The sequence below is a fragment of the Stenella coeruleoalba genome (assembly GCF_951394435.1).
Source record: "Stenella coeruleoalba genome assembly, chromosome: 3".
NCBI lineage: Eukaryota > Metazoa > Chordata > Mammalia > Artiodactyla > Delphinidae > Stenella > Stenella coeruleoalba.
In genome coordinates this window covers 89,387,974-89,404,747 of record NC_137148.1, presented here as the reverse complement: position 1 = coordinate 89,404,747, position 16,774 = coordinate 89,387,974, and the positions used below count along the sequence as shown (strand labels likewise).

At 38.5% G+C, this 16,774-nt stretch overlaps 1 protein-coding gene across 2 annotated transcripts in view; it reads right to left on the bottom strand.

Annotated features, from left to right (window-relative positions):
• Positions 1-843: 843 nt before the first annotated feature.
• The window catches only part of MAN2A1 (mannosidase alpha class 2A member 1), a 159,576-nt gene continuing 143,645 nt past the window's right edge, over positions 844-16,774 (bottom strand). For both annotated transcript variants that reach the window (XM_079916619.1, XM_079916620.1), the window contains 3 exons: positions 13,122-13,316; positions 3,512-3,622; positions 844-1,850 (listed from right to left, as the gene is read on the bottom strand). In XM_079916619.1, coding sequence (XP_079772745.1) covers positions 1,698-1,850; positions 3,512-3,622; positions 13,122-13,316 — 459 coding nt within the window. In that variant the 3' untranslated portion in view covers positions 844-1,697. The remainder of the gene's footprint in view (positions 1,851-3,511; positions 3,623-13,121; positions 13,317-16,774) is intronic.

Genomic DNA, 16,774 nt, shown 5'->3' with positions numbered 1-16,774 from the left:
TACTCCCTTGTAATATCTCGATCAACACTAGTATTGTTTCCTTAATAATTAAAGGAGAAAGAAGTTTATGAATTTAACATAACAATAATCTTAGGAGCTGCATCCTGACTGAAAATCCAGATGATAATCAGACTACATGATAACATAGAAATTGTGTTTTATTTCTGTATGAAGATGTTGGAATGGCAGGAGGTATAATGGAAGTTTAAAGTCAGGTAATACTAAATCTATTAGTTAACACAAAGAGAATTTTCAGAAGTGCATATAGTCAAGAATCCTTTCTATGCTAAAACTGAATCTTCTAAATGTTGCTAATGTTGCTTTTATTTTAATGTCAAGTTCACGATGATCCCAAATAAATTTTATCAAGAGTACTGTAATGGCACATAGGTTTAGAGCTTCACTTTGAGGTTAGCATGTACAAAAGTCTGGAATTCACTGAACAAACATACTCTTTAATAAGATAAATTATGATGAGCTACGTGTAAGTGGGTTTAAAACAGGGTCTATTTTAAAGCATTCTCTCTTCAAAATGGTGAACTCCTGTGAAATGGAAACAGCATGTGGATTCTGCATGTTACAAAATCCTTGCTTCACGTTGCAGTCTCCTTGGCAGCAGCATATTTTACTTAACAATATTTTTCTTCCTTCTTTTGTTTTCTGACATCTCAGTACATTCAAATAGTCAAAATGTTTAAAGTAACATCACCACAAATTTAATGAAACAGATCAGAACGTGGCCAGCATTGTCAGGCAAAAATTATACAATTTATGTGTCATAGAAAGTACCCACCCCTCCACCTCCCCCCAGCCTCTTCCCTTCCCCCAACCATAATATGGACACCAAAAGATTTAACAAGACTTATAAAAAAATAAGGCACATTTATTCTGATACGATAATTTTAAAATAGAAAACCCCTTCTCAGAACATCTGTATTCAAATGAGCTGTGTAAAAAGACACCTTGTGGTACCTAAAAGAGGTCATGGTACCTATGGAATTGCTTCTTCTATTTTAGTGACAATGGAATAAATTGCACCTATCCCACACTGTCAAGTAATGAAAATATGCCTCTTTGTCTACTACTGAATGAGTCAAAATCTGATATTTCTGGAAATACTTACAAAGGGTAGTAGGGGAGGGGTCAAGTGGTACAAGTGGTAGAAAAACACATAGTCAACTATGTATAAGGGTTGACGGATTGCACTTTTCCACATATTTCAACACATAAAATTTTTCTAACATGTATGAATGATTGCAACCATTTTGGCCATTAGCTATTACCCACCAGCTTTTTATTCCATTTTGGTAAAAATGGGTATTTTTGTAAGACTAACAAAGGGTCAGCAACATGAATACTTACAACAATCGCTTCACAACCCCCAACACAGATATAATTAGTTAACATTTAACCTGAGATACAATCTGTTGAGAGGTTGTCTTTAGACATTTCTTTGTTTGTTGCATCAATTCATACTGACGATGGTAGTTCATGGAAGGAACTTAAAAAAAAAAAAAGTTTATAGCATGGCTTTTTTTTTTTTTCCTCTCTTACTATACTGGTTTAAAAAAAAAAAAAATCACAGATTTCATGTCCTCACAGTAGCCAGAAGCTAAAATAATGTGCTTCTTTATTGCACGTCAAACCAAGAAGTGTATAAAAGCCAATGCTTCCCAATCCAAATCTGAAAGCCAGGTTCACCTCAACTGGATTCGGAATGTGCTGATTTCCATGGGACTCAAGTTGATCTCACTTATATTTCGGGCGTCTGGAGGTGAATGCATCAAGGATAATGACGAAGGTATGAGACTTACAACAGTAAACTTGTTAAAAAGTTTCTGTACCAATATCTAAAAAGTAAATGATAAAAAAATTGCACGTTTAGAACAACTTTGAAGAAAGATTAGTAGCGCATCTATATATTCAGTGGGAGAAAAAGTGAAAAGTATGTTTGAAGTTCCCTTTTAATGAAAAATAAGGGGAAGGGGAGGGAGATTAAATCCACCTCTACATACTTGAACGTGGAGACTAACCCTGGAGGGAGACACAGGAAACTGTAACGGGAGGATGATGGGCTCTGGATTCCTTTTCTGTTGCTTGAGAACACATCAGGTGCAGGGGCCATTTTTTCAATAAAAGAAAGCACATCTATAGGCCAAGAAGCTTTAAACACATCTATATCCTCTTTCAGTCAATACTTACCCCTAACAGTGGTGCTCATCCACCATATTCCCTGTGCCCAAAGAGCTGGGAGATAGGACACAGGCTGCCACAAGGAAGGCCCATCATGTCAGTGAGTCCCATTTATAGGGTGGGGAGGTTGTTTAGAAAATACTGTCCTCACTTCTAGCAGGTTATTCTAATATGTCTCTCTGGATCAGAGAGACATATTAGAATAGAATCTGGATCTGGATTAGTATAACCCCCTAAAGACTCAATGCCTTAATGTTTGAGTACAAATGTTCACAAGCAAGTATTCTCAGATCATCACTAATAAGGGAGAGTGCAAATGTAATGAAACAAAGATATCAGTGCTTTCTTAGCACCAACCACATACAGGGTGAGGAACAGAAATGCAGAAGCTTATCTATCTAAGCAGATTTAGGCCCCCCTACTATATTTTCTTTTCTTTTTGGGTCCTATGCACATACTAATTTTGAAAGGCTGGAACTGAATTACTTGAGTCTGGTCTACACTATGTCTATTAGGTTTTGGAGAAGAGCTGGGTCCCCTGAGCTGACTTGGTGGAGGAGACCCGCCAGTGTGCTAGAATCAGCCCAAGCATCTTCTTGTAGTTACAGCTAGCTCAGAGCCACAGGCATAAGATTGGAGGCTGATTTGCTTCCAAGGAGAGTTCTCTGATGAGAACTGTCAGCAAGACCGCCTTGAAGTCAGAAATGCGCAGCCACCAAGCAGTGGTCAGCCTGAGGATCTGTTTGGTCTGCAGAGTGTGGACTCATATGCAAATCTTGCTTAATCAGAAGATCTAGCCCTGCATCTTTCCCCTGGGGAAACAACTGACTGGAGCTAAGTACAGCTGCCCTGGGGTCTTCGGTTGAGTTATCCCACTGGCCACAGTCTCATTGCTCCCTCTCTTCCCATACTGCAAGCCAGCACCCCACTTTAGTTACTGTAAAACTTGTCTTGGCCCCTGTAGGACTTGGGTTTGACACTCCTGAACTGGATCATACATGACCATGTCCGAGAGAGGTGGAAATGAGGGGGTGGGCAGGAAGAAGGTGCTATGCAGGTTGGAAATGGAAGACCTAAGAATCGATGAGGACACTGCCTTCAAACGTGTACATGTTTGCCTATGCATTTTAATGGTGACAAGAAGAGACTGAACGTTAAGAAAGGGCTTTCTTAAGATGGGGAAACTTGAACTAATTTGAAGTTGAGGGGAATGAGTCAGCGAAGAGGCAATGAAACATCTCATTGTCAAGATTATCTGCAGAAAGTAAGGATTTCAAAGCACACTAACTCAACAAGCAAAAATAAGCTTTCAGCTCACCTTTCCCTGGGTAGTGGAACAAAGCAGCCCCGTGTCTCTGCTAGAGAAGCAGCAATCAAACCCCTTCCTGTGGAGGATCAAGGCTGCCTCATTGGAATGCTTGCCATCCACCTGCAAATGAGCAGAGCGCCAACACGCCACGGTGACATTAAGGCAAATACTGACACTATTGCATACCCTTGACGTCAGTGTCCCCAAACCACAAATGCTCATTTTATTGAAAAGTGAATCCAGGCAAATCCATTTCCATTCAGGTTCCATGCTCACTGTGCCCACCCACCCCCTGCTACACTCCCTCCCACAAGGAGGCAGGTGATATTATGTTCTAAGAATCCCTGTTAAGTCACTCAAGCCTTGGTTTCCTCCATAGTTCCTGAGGACGTGGGTTATCTTTCGTCCACATATTATATATCGTTTTATCAAAGTTTCTTCAAATAAAGCATTTTATTTTATTTTTAATAAATCCATCAACTGAATAAAGTATACCTGAATTTAGTCCTTATCTTGTCATTGAATGATATATTATCCATCTTAAAACTGAAACATGCTTCTTCGTTGAATACTAATTTTTGCTAATTGCATTAACATTTTTAATCTTTAATGTACTGGTTCATTATTTTTATATAAGAGGCATTTAAATTGAATTAGTTATGCTTATCACTTGCTAAGCCAACCACATTTATTAGATTGATATATCATTTAAATTCACATTACAGAAGCTATTCTTCTTGTGCAGGCAAAAAGGAAAATACTAAACATGGCAAGTCAGCTACAGGGATCAGTATACAGTTTCTTGCAATGAAATTTCTTGTACCCATTTAAGTAGCAATGTCACAAATGCTTCAAGTCCTTGAATATTTAAAATTACAACTATTTAATAAATTTTATGTTTCTAAACTGGGAAAATGTTTATGATAAATAAACTGAATTAAAAATCCTTGGAAAAGTTAAGAAGTGCATATTTATTCCAAGGAGATTCATGTGCTGCTTGGCACTGACACTGTGACGAAATTGGTCCCTTTTTCTTTTTTGTGGCCACAGATATGAATATGCCCATGTTCTTGATCATCCTTACTAGGGCATAAAATTTTTAATGTGCTACAGAGACATCTTTTCTGAACAGCTGCCAGCATTCCCATCACTGATTTGATTTTAATGTGACTGAACAACTTAAAGCTGTCCTCACCTCAGATTCTTGGCTGGAATAACCTGTTTTATGACATTTAACACTGGTATTTTGCAGTGGTACTGCTGAAATTTTGTTTGAAGGGAGAGAAAAAAGTCATTTAAGGGATTCTGTGAGTCATCACAGGACCACATGATACACACAGTAGGTTGAAATCACATGACAGAGATTTCTAATGAAATTTCAAACAATTTCACAGTCCCAAAATGGCACTAAAAGAGCACATAAGAAAACGCTTTATTTATTATATACAGAAGGATAATAGTTGTGCCAATTGTGAAACCTTGGAATAGTCCTTTATTCTTCCTAATTGTCAGTTTCCTTGTCTGTAAAATGGAGCTAATGCATGTCTACCTCCTTCATGGAGTCATGGTGCAGGTTAACCCATTGAAAATACTATGTAAGGTAGCCCAGCTTATAGGACAGAATGTGCTAGTTAAGAAGCTGTAGAAATGAATGGTTCAGAATCTGAGCTGGGAGTCAGACAGCCTAAGATCTGTATCTTAGTTCTGCAATTTACTAGCTGCTGATTTCAGCAAAACAGTTTTTCCTTTACCATAAAAAAAAAAAAAGAGAGAGAGAGATGAAATGAAATGAAATAGCGTAACAAGGACTTAGCCTAGGGTTTGGAGCAGAGGAAGCCCTCAGTATATTGTTATTGTTTCTATCAACATCATCCATCAAATAAATAGTGATTATTTTCATAGTAGTTACAAATTAAACAATATTCTTATCTAACTTCTCATTCACAAATTTCTTTTATTGACATCATAACTTTGTAGCTAAGGATCAGGGAAGCTCCAAATTATATGTCCACAATTATACATCAAAATCAAAACAGAACCCTGATTCAAATTCACAAATTAGATGCCCTCTTAATTAGACTCCAAAAGCACTTATCACTATTAACCTAAAGCATCTGGCCATCTTAACTCACTAGACCATCCTTAAAGAAACACTGATAAGCAGGCATTCCTAAAATTCCTGCAGCACATTTGTTCTTGAATAATGAATATGTAAGGCCTTTAGCAGACTGAAGGTGACAAAAAATTGGGAAGGGAAACACTTTTGGAATTCTGCCACTGAATTTGGTAAGAGATTTAAACAAACAATACAAAAGTAGAGATTAAAGTCATAAAAATTAATTTTCACCAATGGGAAAAAGTTTTACTTTCTCTGAAAACCAAAACTGTATCACTATTCATAAGGACTAAAACACCAAATGAAATGGCATTCATCTTGTGTAAGTTTTAAAAATCAAGTATTCATGAAAGTATCAGTTTTCAAGCAAAAATACCTGAGGCAAAGCAGCAGTTTTTCAGTTTCAAAGTCTGTCTAGACATTTTATTTCCAAGAAAACTGTTTTTCAAAGTAGGGAAACTGTGAATTTAACTTGAATATGTGTACAGGAAAACAGATACCTTCAAGTAGTCACACTATATACTCTAGGAGAGTAAACAAATTTTGAAAGACCTGTTTTTATATTCATTAACACATTAGTAGCATCCAGACCTCAGAAAAGAAGGGGAGGGTGTGGGGAAGAAAACTTACAAATTTTGAAATTGCACCAAGCACTGTGCTAGGTGAGCTTCAAATGAAGTGTCTTTGTAAAACAGTTCAGATCACCATTGAGACTGAACCCCTGCTTGGATGTTCCCAAGTTGCACCAGGAAAATCCACTGTAGAACTTATTTCAGGGGATAAACCAACATCTAGCTCCCAGACTAAGGGGGGGCCTATGAAATGTCTCCAGCAACTGGGGGAACTAGGGGGGAAGGTGATCTGGCTTACCAAATGAAGCCATCAGGCTCAGAGAAAGCTAGACTGGAGGCAAGGTTTGGTTCCACCACGAATCAGTTAAGTGACTGAGTCTATCCTCTGAAAATTCAGGGAACTAGGTTAGACTTGTGACAAACCCCTTTGAGGATCCACCACAGGGAGGACAATAACAGTAACTGCAGCTAACACTTATTGAGCACCTGCTGTGTGCCAGTCATGTACAGAATGCTTTTCATGGATTAACTCATTTCATCTTGCAACAACCTTTGAAGTAGCTGAGGTGATATACAAGGTGTATTGCTCTCTTTAAAGGTAAAGGAACACCCCTATCACAAAACATTCCCTCTCATACTCAAAGTGCAATTATCACTAATGACTCTACAACGGCCCTTCATGACCGTTCCCCATCAATGGCTGGTGAACACTTCTACGGTGTCCCATCATTATTGAGTAGACAAGAAGAAAACAGGCAGTGTGTTCCCTAACATTTTTAGCACTAGTGCTCCCCTCGTCTTCCCAGGCAGTATAAGGTTCTGAGTAGGGAGATCTGGAGTCAGGCTCTTTGCGGTGTGGCTCCCAGCACCGCCGCTTACTGGCTGTGTGACCTGGAAAGTTACCCCAGCCCTAGGTCAGTCAGTTTTCTCTTCCACACGATGGGGCCCAAATAGTGCCTACTTCCACAGTGTTGTCGTGAGAGTTAAATAAGGCTCACGTAAAGCACTCAGGGTAATACCTGGCATGGAGACACTTCTAGGTACATTGTTTTGGAAAATCTGAGGAATCAGTAATAAACTATATAAGGAATACACATCACAATGATATCAAGATTTACTTTGGCAATACACTTCAACCTTCTCCAATTTATAAAAAAAACAGTGCCAAGATTTTCGCTTCATTATTAGTAACAATCACAACTGCTTATGACTGAATGATCACAGCTGAGAACCTTTATTTGTCAAGCACTTAGTGCTTACTACATGCCAGCTGTTGCTCTAAATGCTTTACAAACATCAACTCATTTAATCCTCTCAGAACATCTCTAAGGTGGGTACTATTACCATTGCCTTGTTACTCGTGAGGAAACTGGGACTCAGAGAATTAAGAGATTTGCTCTAAGACACCCAGCCAGCAAGTACGGGGAATGCACTCAAACCTAGGTGGTCTGACTCCCAAGTCTGTACTTTCACAACTACATTCTCCTGCCTTTGCTCTAGCTGTGGATCCGTGCTCAGAGATACTTAGCTTGGAGGGCAAAGAGGAGGATTGCTTTTGACTTAATATAATGAAAGGCTATCAACTAAAGGAGATCCCCCCTCTGATCCGAGGCTGGAAAAAGGGAGTATTCATTAATGGTTCCAATAGAGCTAAAACCATGATTTACCAAAACATATTCAGAAAGAAAGGTTTAGAAACTATCATTTCTTTCCATCTACAACCCTCCCACCTATCCACTCATCCCATTTTGAAACAGGATTTAAAGTCACTCTGAAAATTACACACACATCTGACAGTCTCTTCTAAGAAAAGGAAGAGCCAAATGTTCCTCTCCTGAGGTGGATGAGAACTCTGCAAAACGTGAGAGCTGAGCTACTCGCATCTCACACCAAAAGAAGCTGGATTTGCTCCTTACAAAAGTGAGGGTCACAAATCTGTAACGCCTGGAAGCTGTGCTAAACAGCATACGTACACACGTTGTTTCTGAGGAAGAGAGGGGTTGTAACTTTGACCAGATTCTCCAAGAAGAATGTGACCCCACCCTTCTCAGAGGATGTGTAAGTTGTACACAGATAAAGGCACAGCTAAACACCTGGTGGGAAAATTTCTCCAACTCGCCCAGATTCTTTGAAAATGCCAAACAACACTCATATTTCAGTGCATTCTGGCAGCTGGGAAGGTTAGAAAATCTCACACTGTGTTATAAGTCCTGAGACAGGAAATAACCAGTAGAAATTCATTTTCCAGGGCACTCGTTAAAATGTCAATAACGGTTATCCTGTTTTAATCAACAAGATAGCATGACAGAAAGAAAGGGGAAGGTGAATAGCTGTTCTCAGATATGTACAACAAAGGACATTTTTTCCCACAATTTTCACCTTTCGAGAAGCTAGGGAGATCAATAAAGCACCAATCAATTCTTATAAGAAGGGCAAAATAAAGTAAAACCTTAAACTGCCTCTTACAAGAAAAGGAGGGGGTGGTATAAACAAGTTGAGAGAGAAAATCTTATTCAGTAAGTGGTGCTGATGTTGAAATGACTGGTTAACTATTTGTAAGAAACAGTTAAGCACAAATCAAAATAAATTCCATACAGAGTGAAGAGTTAAATGTAATACATAGCTATAGATAGAGAGTATAGATATAAAGATATATATCTAAAATTAAATTAAATAAAAATATATGTAAACATAAAAGCAATGGAAACAATCTGCAAAAAAAAGTTGAAACAGATATCATTGTTCAAAACATCAAGGCAGAATGGCTCCATGAAGCCTAGATGAACAGCTTAATCAAGTTCCTCCTCATCTTTGGAATGTCAGCATTCCAGGATGAACCTTTCACTGTAGCCTGACCCATGATCCGTCCCCCCATGAGATTCTCCCAGCATCCTCTCTACCAAGCCTCTCTTCTCCCTAAATCATTACCCTTTCCTAATGACATGGTTTTCCCGTTTAGTGCACTTGAGTGGTCCTCTTATTCCCCAGTTTTCAAATCTTTATAGAAGCTTCGTTTTGTATCTCAAACTGTTGATAGTGTAAGAACAGAGGGTGATAAAGAGAGTTGGAGGCCAGGCATATAGGATGAGAAGGCTAACATTTAAATTCCTAGACAGGGGCTGGAGCATGCTGGGCCATACAGCTATGAGGCAGGGTTTTAAGAGATGTTTGTTTCCTTCTTCATCTGACTACAAATATATGACATATAATTAAGTTTTTTCCAAAAAAAATTATAAACTAGAAAAGCAAGAGATGCCTATGTAAAAATAAACTCATCTACCAATATAGAACAATTTCTGAAAAACTGGACTTTTTCTCCTTGAGAAACTGGACTTTAAGAACAGATTTAGTAAGTCTTAAAAGGTCAAATACCACCCTCTGAGGCTACGTTCAGCACCCAGGTTCAGAAGACCTGGATGTGGCTCCTGATTCTGCCATTTACTGCTGGGTAGTTTAATTTTAATCATTTAATTTCTCTAACCCTTACTTTCCTAATTTAGCCAATGGTGATAACTCAGCAATTTCTAGAATCATGAGAGTTATTAAAAATTACTGATTCCTAAGCTCTCCACACCAGACCTACAGAATCAGAATCTCAGAGATGGGGGAATCTGTAAAAGTCTCTTCTTGTAAAAATCTCCTCAGTGTGATCTGGACACAGTGAGTCGGAGAATGATAGCTCGAAATGCTGAACCAGCTCAGTGGTTAGCAAACCTCCAGCCCCCACCTTCCTTCTCTCACTATTGCTTGAGCCCATAACTCCTTTCTCCTCAAGGAGTGAGGGAGACTGATGCTTAGAACTGAGCAACCTTCAGACAGCAGCCTGGGCATGGGCAAGCAGAGGACGTGTCCTCTGTTACACAGCTGATGGGGGAGGTCAGAAGGGAAGACAGATGTGCCCTTATCATGTCAAGGGGGTCCTCAGACACTTTTCTCATGGAAATACTGTGAGGTGATGGTTAGGAAAATGCTTACTTAGATATAGGCCAATGTAGACCTCTAGTCTTGCTTGGAAGCAGCCAACACCTCTGTTTACATAATTTCAATGGGAAAAATGCACTGCAGTCTCTGAACAACTCATTATTGTATGCTGGAGGCTGCCAGCACACACAAAAAAAAACAAGAACACAATCCAAAATGATTAGCTCTGGCTTCTGGATTGAGTTATTTTTGTCTTTCTTTTAGTATAATCATGAAATTACACTTGACACCTTTTAAGTATCAAGCTTTCTTTGAATGAATACCTACATTAGCGTCCTTCAATGATTACTTTCCTATTATCAGAGGTTAGGGGACAGAGAGCAATTCTTTAAAGTATCCCTTCGGACTACTGGTAAGTTTTTTCTTTTCCCCCTGCAATTTTATTATTTATTTATTTTTTACATCTTCACTGGAGTATAATTGTACTGGTAAGTTTTTGAACAACTGTTAGAAATACGTGCTAAGAGTCAAAGACTAACATAGAACTGGCACCAATTTATATGATAATGCAAAAAAGCCCCAAATATTTAGTTCTGATCACGTGTTAGGCATTAACCTATGCCTATGGTTAGGCATTTCAGTCTTTATTCTTCCTGGTCAAATTGTTAAATTGCTTTCCCTCTGCTAAAACTCCAGTCTGCACCTGCATTGGCATGTACTGTAAGCATCATCAGGATAACAATGTATGTCTACAAAGCACTTCTGTTTCAAAGGGCTCTCACAGCACTATTTCATCTGTTTTTCATACTAGACCTGAAACAGGCATATCTGATATCAGGCCCATTTTATAAATGGTAGCTGAGTCAGCAGTCACGCAGCCAGCAGGGAATGAAGGTGGTTCACCTTCCAAAGGTGAGAAGGGCAATGGGAAGCCAGGTGGCTACAGCCAGCGAGGCCAGACTGCAGAGGGACTGAATGCCCAAGGGTCTAAATCAACTTTGTAGGCAATGGGATTTTTAATCCCGAAAGTGATTAGATTTGTATTACAGGAAGCTAGCCAACAGCAGGAAGAATGAAAGGAACAGGTAATCATAAAAAAGAGGTGATCTGGAAAACAAGCAAAAACCTTGGAGGGTAAAACCCTACACTCACCGATTCTGGAGTCAGCTGGTGCTGCTTCCAGAAAATAATCATGGGATGGAGTCATCTAAAAGTGAGGCTAAAACTTCTCCATGGCCGCCATGGACCCCAGAAGCCCCTGGATCCCTCAGCTCGCTAATGTCCTCTACCATCCATGCCCCGAGGTGGCAGCCTCAGGCTCAGAGTCTGGTGTCTCCACCCTATCCATTCTCTTTAGCCCATGAATTAATGACAGGTTACCTCAGGGAGGCTGCCCATCTCTAGTGCGTTCTTTCCCTGAGTCAAAAAGTAGACCCACAAAAGACCATAGTAGAATCCTAGAGAGAACGCTCACAAGGTCCACTTGTCCAACAAATTGTCACCGAGCCCCTACTAGGTGCAGGCGCTGTTCTCGGCAGGGGGATACAGCAAGGCATCAAAGAACAGCCCAGGTTTCATGGCTCTTCCATTCTGACCAGCATCTCCTGCCTTCAGGCCTTCCACTTGCTCCTAACTCTTCCCAACCGCTCTACCCTCAGAAATCTGCATTTCTTATTCCCTGACCTCCTTTGGATTTTTACTCCATTATCACCTTTTCTGCAAGGCCTTCTCCAACCACGCTATTCAAATCACCTTCTAAAACTGCCCTTCCTTCCTTCTTCCCCTTCATTATAACACTTATCATCATCTAACATATGTTTCTCTTATTTTTTCATCTTCAATTATTTTTCTCCTCTCACTAGAATCTAAGCTTCAGAAAGGCAAGGGCTCTTGTCTGTTTAGTCCATGACTACACCCCAGTGCCTTTAGCAATAACTGGCATGTAGCAGGCATGAAATAAATCCTGAAGTTCACTCACGTGATCAAACAAGCCCTTTTGACACAGAGGTACACACACAGGCCTCTAACGTTCACTTGCATTCATTATTATTAGACACATGTATTTTCCTACATAGTCAGGCGTAAGTTCCCTATCTTGGACATATAGTTTTAAAGCCCTAAATGTCCAAATTTGTAGGCATTGATCCTTCCTTTGTTTGGTTCTCTTCAGTTCTTTGTTCTTGAGCTAAACATTTTTTCCTCTTACACTCTCTTCCAACATGAACACTCTTCTTTTCGCACTCAGGCCATTTATTATAAGACATTTCCTACAGAATCTATAACCACTCACTATTTCCGGCTAAGTGGATGTCAATCCACAAGATGAAACAGCTTTACAAAACATAAAAATGATGTCAAACCTCTCATCTTTTCTTCTTTTCAAATGCAGTCTCTGACTTTAAAAGTAGGCATGTAGGTAAACTCAAGCAATCAATCTGTGTTAAAATTCCATCCCTAATAAAATCTTCCCTTGTTTCTTCCTCTGATGTGTTTTTATATCTCATCTACATAGCTGGATTCTCAATGCAAAGATTTGGGGTTTTTAGGATTTTTTTTGTATTTTTAGGAGAAAAGATATGAATGTACAAAGTCTCTGGTACAGAAATAATTACACACTATACCTTCTGTTTCTCTAACTCCTGAGAAACACTGACTAATAAGGAGAAACAAATGGAAAATGCCAGTAGGGCTGATCTTAAGGCCTGGTTCTCCCACCTACTAATTATGTGACCTCAGGCCAGTCTCAGCTTCCTTATCTGTAAAAAGAAGCTGATATTCCCTGACCTGCTCACCACACAGAACTTTTCTGAGAATAAAATAAATCAGTCTAAGGAAACACTCTAAACTACAGAGCAACAGTCAAGTGAAAGGTACAATGATGTTGCCTAAAGGTGAAGTCCTCTTAATCATTCTTTGAAGCAGAGTAAAATTTACAGTTTTATTCCTTCCACTCCCTTACACCAAGTATACTACAAAAAGTAATTTTTTATAGATATGTTTTGGGATATACCTTTGATTGTATCGTCCTCAGATTAACCAGATGAATGTCACAAGGGAAAGATGACATTAATGGAGAGAATTCACCGAGCAGCTGAAGGGTGGGCACAGGGACCTTTTCTGTCATTGGAAAGATAGGATGATTCAGGAAAGAAGAAGTTATGTGGCTAAGGAGGGAAGGATAACTGACCGACTTCTTTTCTTCTTCCTATCAAGAAAAAAGAAAAATGCTTAAGAGTTATATATTTGCAGTTCTTACAGTATTAATTGAATTATCAGACAGGGCTTAAACAGGAAAAAAATATACAAATATATTAATACTTTGATTGCATTATATTTTATAAATAAGTCTTAGACAATGCACAGCAGATTACCAAGTTCAGTTCTAAGAAAACAGTGTCCACCTAACTCCCATGTTGAGAAATATCTCTTTTCCATTGCTTTAAAACTAAAAATCCTGACAACATTCTCAACATTCTAGGACAAGGTATAACTTTTTATGAAAATTCTTTCTCAACCTACCACAAAACTCTTAAAGTAGATGGGTTGGGATGTTCATATATCTTACACATTGTCAAATGCTATCTCTTCTCCCTCAGGTTTTACCCATCATATTCTTATGGTTTCATTTATACACTTAACTAGACTGTAAAGTTATGTATTGATCCAAAGTTATGTTTTATAAATGTTACCCAATGATAGGATTTTTTTAAAAAAACTCAGAAATAAATATTTAAAATAACACAGGTAGCATAACTAGATCATCTGTTTTTTTTAAATTTGGTAAAATCATTGTCAGTTGCTTCACTTTATTCCAAAAATAGGAACTACTATATGTGTTATAGAATAGTTATCACACATTTACATGGTACACAATTTATTCAGTATAATTTTTAAATACTTTAGTCTTTGCTATGGTGTATGCTTAGAGCCAAGTATTTCAGCATGTTCAAACATTAAGTAAATCTACCAGAACTAGGGATATACATATGGTAGATGACATACACAATTAATTAAATCAATGACTAAGTAGAACCTTAACCAATAATGCCTAAGGTGTAAAAGCAGACACAGAAAAGCACTAAGAAGAAAACATAATTTACGTAGAAAGGTCTTTTGATCACCAGCAACATTTACAGAAAATTTAATTTTATATCTTATTTTTTGTAATGACTATTTCACTGATATCTTCTGATTTTGCATATTTTTAATAGAGGGCTCAAATAAAAGGTTTGGCTACTTATCTGTGTGAAAAGATAAGATTTACAGAAGATACAGAGCTTAAAATTCAGAATGTCAGATTAGCATTGAACAGAGGGTGGTAGCAAAGAGTGAGGAGCATCCTGCCAGCAGCAAACTGTAGATACCATTACAATTCAGACTATGAAGAGAGAAGAGAAAATTTTTTCAAGGCAACAGAGGGACACTACAATATTAAGATACTGACAAAAAAATTAGGTATAAAAAGCGTTGTTAAAAAATTTTATCCATTCCACATTCCTTTTTTTAAGGAAAGATTAAATAAAGCATATAAAATAATATTCTTCAGCAATATTGAAATTTAATGCAGCTTGTAGAATAGCATGAAGAGAGAGGGAACAGTTTCAACAAGAAGCTTTAAGTATACTCAAATATCAAAGGACTTCATAATCTAGGTCAGGATTGCTGACAAAATCACTTCTGAGTAATAAAAGATAAAAGCTTTTTAAGGCAGGAAAACACCTGCCTTATCAGATTCCGGAGGCATTAAGTCCATTCTAGGTCAAGAAACATTCAGAAAAAGCTTTCTGGCTTTGTCTTATGCTCTTGGAGGAATCCTTGGACGCTTCAGTGAGTACGTAGGGTACTTCTTGATAGATTATCTATACCTTAGTAGCAGTGATGTGCATATTTACTATTTCTCCAAACCCAAATCAGTTCTGACCTTCAGTGCTTCCCCCACATTGACCATACATCAGAATCGCTTGGGGAACTTTTAGAAAACATAGATCCCTGGACCCGAACCCAAATCTACTGAATCAGAACCTCCTGGGGTGGGACCCTCGGAAGGTAAAGTTAAAAGCCCCCCAGATGACTGTCACATAGTCAGTCCCACACCGCTCTGCTGACCTGTGCTAGGAACTGCCACCCCAGACATCCTCCCAACCTTTTAGAAGAAACAAAGCTCCCTTTGGAATCAAAAGTATAAGCCTCATCCTTTAACTTGTTTGGGATTAAAAAAACCAATATGCAGACTCGAAAACATGTTAATGAAAAGTCTTGTCAAATGATACAATGCCGTGAATGTAAGCACTTTTAGCATTCAAGAACTGTGCTATTTATTGTCTCCTAAGCAAGATAAAGAAGAAAAGTTTATATAAGAGTTGTGGTTTGGTGTCAGAAGAGCTCCTTGAACAAGTAACACTGCTGGACGCTGACCAAGTCGGGTGTGGCAAAGTCTCAGGCAGAGCGCCATCATTCCCACACTTTCTGAACATATTTATAGCAGTAAGGGGCTAGCAAGATATTTAACTGTGGAGCTATCACCAATCTTTTAACCATAACCCTGATGATAAACCCAAAGCTTATAAAATACATTTACTATAGGAAATTTTACATGTTCGTTTAAGCTATAAATGAATTTTCCAGCCTTATAGTAACTAATATACTACTCTAAACATTATTTGGTTTCTTGTAGGTTGGAAGGTTTCAGACTGTACAGGTCTGGTTTTCTCCCTGCATCCTGTTCAACATTAAAAAGAGTTTCTAGCACATTCTGATCCAAACCACACCAAGTTGCGATCTTCTCTATTGGGTTTCAGCCCTTATTTCATAAGTCAGAACTTCTTGCCAGGCTCCTTCGTGCCCTTCATTAAGCCCAGATGAGTTCTCTGATTCCTAAACATCACAGGTTTCCATTCTGTCTACATCAAAACCTGCTAAATTATTAAGAAAAAGATCGTTTTTTTAGTCACCTTTGTTTATTCAGAATGACCTGACACACGGTGAGAACTTGATAAATGTTTGTTGATGATTAATTAATTTATTAATTACTACATTAACAAGCAATGCAGTATAAATGAAAGAGAAAATTACTGTAGGGGGAAGGATGGGGTAAAAAGACAAAGAGGGAGGAGAGAGAATGAATGAAAATATGTAGACCTGTAAGATTTAGAGATAAATATCATTTAGCGCAGAGCTGAAGTCTAGTAGTATATGGGCCAAGCTGGCCTATTAGACATGTTTTGGTAGCTCTGTATGGTATTAAAAAGTTATTTGTTTTTCAGCCACCTCTCAAAAAAAGAAAAAAATCCAAGAGATTTCACATTAAAATCATCAACACAACAATAATAACAAAAACTCCCCTTAACAGATAACTGTTTTTTTACCCCAAACACTGGAAAATGAAGTCACACTGGGTCCCCACATTCTCATGTGGAAACATCATCTAGGGCTGAGCTGTGGCTCCTAAGTGGGATGTGTCCATCCTCATGTTCACCACAGACCCTCTGGTCACCTCACGTAAGCATTTGCCCTCAAACCTGAACAACCTCCCTCATGCCATCACTTCCCTGAGCCCTGTCAGCATTTGAGTTTTTACCTGATCTCTCCAACTTCCTCTCCTTATATGTGAAGAACTGGTATCCAGAGGTAAAATGACCCAGTTGTAACACACGAACACTTCCT